The sequence below is a fragment of the Brassica oleracea genome, chromosome C7 (genome assembly GCF_000695525.1).
Source record: "Brassica oleracea var. oleracea cultivar TO1000 chromosome C7, BOL, whole genome shotgun sequence".
NCBI classification, from domain to species: domain Eukaryota; kingdom Viridiplantae; phylum Streptophyta; class Magnoliopsida; order Brassicales; family Brassicaceae; genus Brassica; species Brassica oleracea.
In genome coordinates, this window is record NC_027754.1 from 36,121,807 (window position 1) to 36,127,434 (window position 5,628).

General features: G+C 32.9%; 1 protein-coding gene across 1 annotated transcript; it reads left to right on the top strand.

The window, feature by feature from the left end:
• The first annotated feature begins 3,059 nt into the window (after positions 1-3,059).
• On the top strand, positions 3,060-4,547 carry LOC106303196 (F-box/FBD/LRR-repeat protein At4g26340-like). Its single transcript, XM_013739529.1, has 3 exons — positions 3,060-3,905; positions 3,991-4,125; positions 4,230-4,547. The coding sequence occupies exons 1-3, from the start codon at positions 3,060-3,062 to the stop codon at positions 4,545-4,547; spliced, it is 1,299 nt and encodes a 432-aa protein (XP_013594983.1).
• Positions 4,548-5,628: the final 1,081 nt, after the last annotated feature.

Below are 5,628 nucleotides of genomic sequence, written 5' to 3' on the forward strand. Positions count from 1 at the left end.
ATTAAATAAATTATTTGTACAAATCGTTTTTGGTATATGATTTGTAAAAACGAAAATTACTATTATTTTTTTTCAAAAAATCTTGTTAATCTGTGAATAATTATAGTTTTTTTTGTTTATGATAGAAAAAGAAAATTAATATTAACACATGTCACAATCTTAATTATATAACTACCATGTGTCGCGATCGTGTTAATTAGCAACTTTAAAAAACCAATAAAAGAAAATTAACATTAAATACTCTTCTACATTTTTTTGGTTTAAGATTTTTAAAAAGGATAATTACTATCATTTTTTAAAAAATTATCTTTTTTTTTCAAAATGATTTTAGAAAAAAACAATACTAACACATGTCACAATCTTAATTATATAACTGTCATGTGTCGCGATCGTGTTAATTAACAACTTTGAAGAACCAAGCTTTATATAACAAATTATCTTTTTTTAATGATTTTAGAAAAAAACAATACTAACACATTGTCACAATCTTAATTATATAACTACCATGTGTCGCGATCGTGTTAATTAGCAACTTTAAAAAACCAGAAAATTAACATTAAATACTCTTCTACAATTTTTTGGTTTAAGATTTTTAAAAAGGATAATTACTATCATTTTTTTTAATGATTTTAGAAAAAAAAACAATAATAATACATGTCACAATCTTAATTATATAACTGTCATGTGTCGCGATCGTGTTAATTAGCAACTTTGAAAAACCAAACTTTATATAATAAGATCAGCGAAAGAGTAAAATTCATTTGAGGACATCATATATGATTTAGTAATTGATTAAAAATAATCACACGACAAAAATATGAAAAAGATAATAGTCAAAAGGTGACTTGTAGAACAGGCACATACATAATAAGAAGATCATTCTTCATTCATCATCACATGAGCATTTGCTGCTGTTCATATATATATTTCATATATAGACCTAAAGACTCAAGTTCTTGAACCAAAGGACTTCTCCCAAGACTTGTTCCTAGTGATCTAACCAGGGAAAAAGGAGATGGGTTTGAAAAGCTTGAAGCTCTTGGAGACAGTTGAGCTTGTTCAAGAACCCTAAACTGAAGCTCTGGTGGGTAGTATATCATACAACTGATTCTAGGGTAGGCCCAGCACCAGTACTCCATCTCGAGTGTAGCCTCTCAGCTAATCGGAAAGATTTGATTCCTTTGTGTGAGTCTATACGTTTCACTATCTTCTCCTTTGGTACAGGATTCTCGTATTCCTCAATGTGTTCATTCGAACAGATCTGATTTTGGGTATGCGAACTATTCCCTCCAGCAGATAAGGTAGCCCCTCCAGCAAGAAAGCTAGAATGTTGAAAGTTGCCCTTTTTCTTCATTCCAACATACAATATCTTAGACACACTCGGGACAAAGATCCTCTTTGCATCTGGAGGACTTTCTTTTGTGTCCAGAACTATCCCACTTGGCTTATAGATTAGCTTCCTATTCTCAATCACCACTTCATATGCCTCTCTTTCAGCTTGTTCGTAATAAACAATAAATCATTGGTCAGAAGCATATTCTAAATTTCATCATACCTGGTCGCCTAAAACATAAAAAGGAAAACGAAAAGCTAGTAAATCCCTACAGAAAAAGGAAAGCACTAAGTAAAAGGAAAACTTCAAGAAAACAATAGATTAGGTTCCGTAAGTTTAAGATTCTCTTGCATCAGAATGAATCACACATGTTTAAAATAATAACTAGAAATTGACCCGTGCGCCCGTGCAGGTATTAGTTTTTACGTAGTTATACATTGATATTTGTTTTTCATGATTAGTGCTATATATTTTAGATATGTCTCCATATAACTAATTGTATTCAAAAGATCCGGACCGAACCGGATAATACGATTATTTTTGGTTCAAATATCCAAATCATTTTCAAATACATTCGTTATTTGAATATTTTTAGTTTACTGTACATCAGAACCAAATTCATACAGACCCGGTAGATCCAACTTGAAACTCACACATAAATTTATATCCAAACATGGCCTAATTTCAAAACCAAAAAATCTATACCCGAAAAAACGACTTGTACCTAAATGAATACCCGAATGTCTATGCCTAACAGATTCCATAAACAAATATATATATATATATATATATATATATATATATATATATTTATGTGTTTGGCTAAATTAAGAGAAATAGAAAAAAAAATTATTTAGTAATATTTTTACAATATTAATAATGATCAATATATGAATATCGGTTTGTTTAGATAAGTTTTGGAATTGTAATTAATTAATTAAATTGATTTTAAATGCAGTGGTAAAATCTGTAAACAAAAAGATATACAAAAATGAAGTACCTAAAAAGAAATTTCAAAACCCAAAAAATCTATACCCGAAAGAAACAACCCGTACTTACATGGGTACCCGGATGTCTATGCCTAACTGATTCCGTAAACAAATAAAAAAATCATTTTAATGTGTTTGGCTAAATTAAATGAAATATAAATTTTTTTTATTTAGTAATATTTGTACAATATTAATAATGATCAATACATGAATATCGATTTGTTTAGATAAGTTTTGGAATTGTAATTAATTAATTTAAATTGATTTTAAATGTAGTGGTAGAATCTGTAAATAAAAAGAAATACCTTATTTATTATAAATGCAATGACTAAATGTATAAATAAAAGGAAATACATATACCGCTATGGAAGTTTCCAAACAATTCTCATTTAATATTGTCATTCATGTTTCCAAACAAACTTCCTTTTTAAACTACGATTTATGTTTCCAAACAAACCTAAATTATACTTTAGTCTTAATAATAATCATAATCCTGATAAATTACATGAAAATAAAATAGAAAAGGAAAAGAAGGTTAAAGTGTTAAAAAGGAAAATAAGATTTATATCATTGAAGAGGAAAACTACTCAAATACATATATGCAAAGTATGCGATTCACTAAAAAAAAAAGGAATATCAACACCATTGTTTAATAGGAAAACAAAAAAAAGTATCGACTTCTATGTGTATAAATAGAGAATGCGGGCATTGTGATATCTATTCGTAAATATACAAACATGGACATGATCAGTCAATTGTCAGATGACTTGCTCATCCGAATACTGTCACGTCACTGGACGAAACATGTCATGGCCACATGTTGTTTGTCGAAAAGATGGCTGCTTCTTAGGAGTTTAGTTCCAAGACTTAATTATGATGATAGAAGCTTCCGTGATGAAAACTATGCGACCTTCACGCAGTTTGTTTACAGGTCTTTGATGTCAAATAAGGCACCGGTTCTAGAGGCCTTGCATCTCTGTCTAGGTCCCAAGTCTCAAGCAATAGATGTTGGAAATTGGATTGAAACTGCAGTTGTTTGTCACCGTGTGCAAGCGATTTCAGTTGATATCCGTTCTTCTGATGAGAAAGGGACCATGATCAGCTTGCCGAGTAGCATGTATACATGCCAAACAGTAGAAACCTTGAACCTATATAATCGCTTGCGTTTGGATGTTCCTTTTTCTGTTCGTCTCCCGTCTCTGAAAAAATTGACACTTGCAGACGTGGATTACGCAGAAAACAAGGTGTCGTCTCTTACGAGGCTTTTATCCGGTTGTCCTAATCTTGACTATCTTTTTTTGGCCCATGATAACCTGGACGTGGCTCTCATGGTGCCTTCTCTTCGGATATTGAGAATGTATAATACCGGAAGATACCAAAAGGGTGGCGGGTTTGTGATAGATGCTCCGTCTCTCGTGTCCCTATTCATTCGAGATTATGTCCTTTACGACTTCCATCGAATTGAGCATATGCCTAACTTAGAACATGCACATGTTGACATAACTTGGGCAGTACGTAACCACAAGTTTCTGAAAGCTTTTACTTGTGCCCGCTCGCTTACTCTATGTTTACCCTTTTTAGAGGTACGTACGTTACCACCATATATATATATATATATATTAAAAGGAATGGAATGTTGTTCTTCACTTATGTTGTTGTTGTGTACAGGTTCTATCTCCTTGTGGCATGATCTTCCACAATCTCGTTGATCTGAAACTGAACACATGTGCTCAAGGTTGGTGGGATCTTGTCACTCGTATGCTCGAAGATTCTCCTAATCTAAAATTTCTCAAACTCCATGATGTAAGCAAGCGGTTCCCTTTTAATTAATTTATGCTTTTAATTTTTTTTATCACCTTCCCATTTGATTGATGTTAAACTGTGTGTTAATGTTTGGTCTTCACTAGGAACATTTGCTTCATGAGTTTACTAGTATAGAAACCCCGGATAGCTGGAAGCGACCAAGTTCTGTTCCCAAGTGCTTGTTGCACAGTTTTGAAACTTTCGAGTGGGAAGGTTACAAAGGGAGACGAGGAGATGTAGACATGGCCACATACATTATAACGAACGCTACTCGTTTGAAGAAATCAAATTTCTCGTCACAACCCCGTGATGATTCGGACGGAGGTAGGATACACCGCGACTTGAATAGTTTGCATGCGGCTTCACCTCATCTTATGTTCTTGACCCAAGAAAGAAACAAGAGGCAAAGACTAGAAATATAACCGAATTAGGTCTTGCTGCTAATTTTAAGGAAAAATATTTATAGTTTTCATATACAATGATTAATCATTGATGTAATAAACTTAATATAGGCAACCAGGTCAATGAACTATTAAGATAATAGTCAAAAGGTGATATGTAGAACAGGCAACACCGGTTTGCACTACTCATTTTATCTCTTTGAATTATCTTTTGCATTACTCAATTATGGTGTTATCTTTGCACTAGCAACATACAGTAAGGAAGCTTGTTGAGATGGTGACAGGCAAGTCGCACTGGTTTTCAAAACTGGGCTCCAATTTGTGGGCATTGATGAAATGACAGAATTTAAATTATAAAATCATAAGGCTGTTAATCATACCTCTTAAGATCCTACCATTCTCCCAATTGTGGGCTCTGGAACAATCATAGATGTTACATATGTACATAGCCTATATAGCATGAGCCATAAACATAATACAAAGTTGTTATTCATAGAAAATAAAATTAGATTGGTTTTGTACCTTATTTGGTTTATAATTTTATATTATTTGCCACAATATAAGTTATGACTCTATACGTTGTTTTGGATTAAAAAGCTGTGGACTGCTCTTGGATTACTTGGACTATATTTCGGCTGAATGAATAAAAATATATGAAACTATGGGCTGCCCTTTTTCAACCTTATAATTTTTATATATCTTGAAAAAATCAGATCCTGGAAAATGCAAATAAATCCAGTTTTACTGAATCACAGAAGATGAAAATTTAAAATATATATATTCTTCAAATAAGATATACATCCGGAACAACAAAGGAGTTGTTATTGATAGCATTTAACTCCACCCCGATGGCGATTGCGGGGGCGATATCCCTAGGGTTTCAAATCGAAGTAACAGATCCGCTACCATAGAACTCCTCCGCGAGTCTCATTCAACGTATTCTTCTCCTCTGATACGTTGCCCCCAATAAGAATCTGGAATTACTCAGATCTTAATTTAGCCCTTGTGGCTACCACACACTGAGCTCTTGTGGCTTCATTCCCATTTTCCATTAAGCCCTAGTGGCTTCTTTCACTTCCATTAAGATTCTTATAGCTTCCAT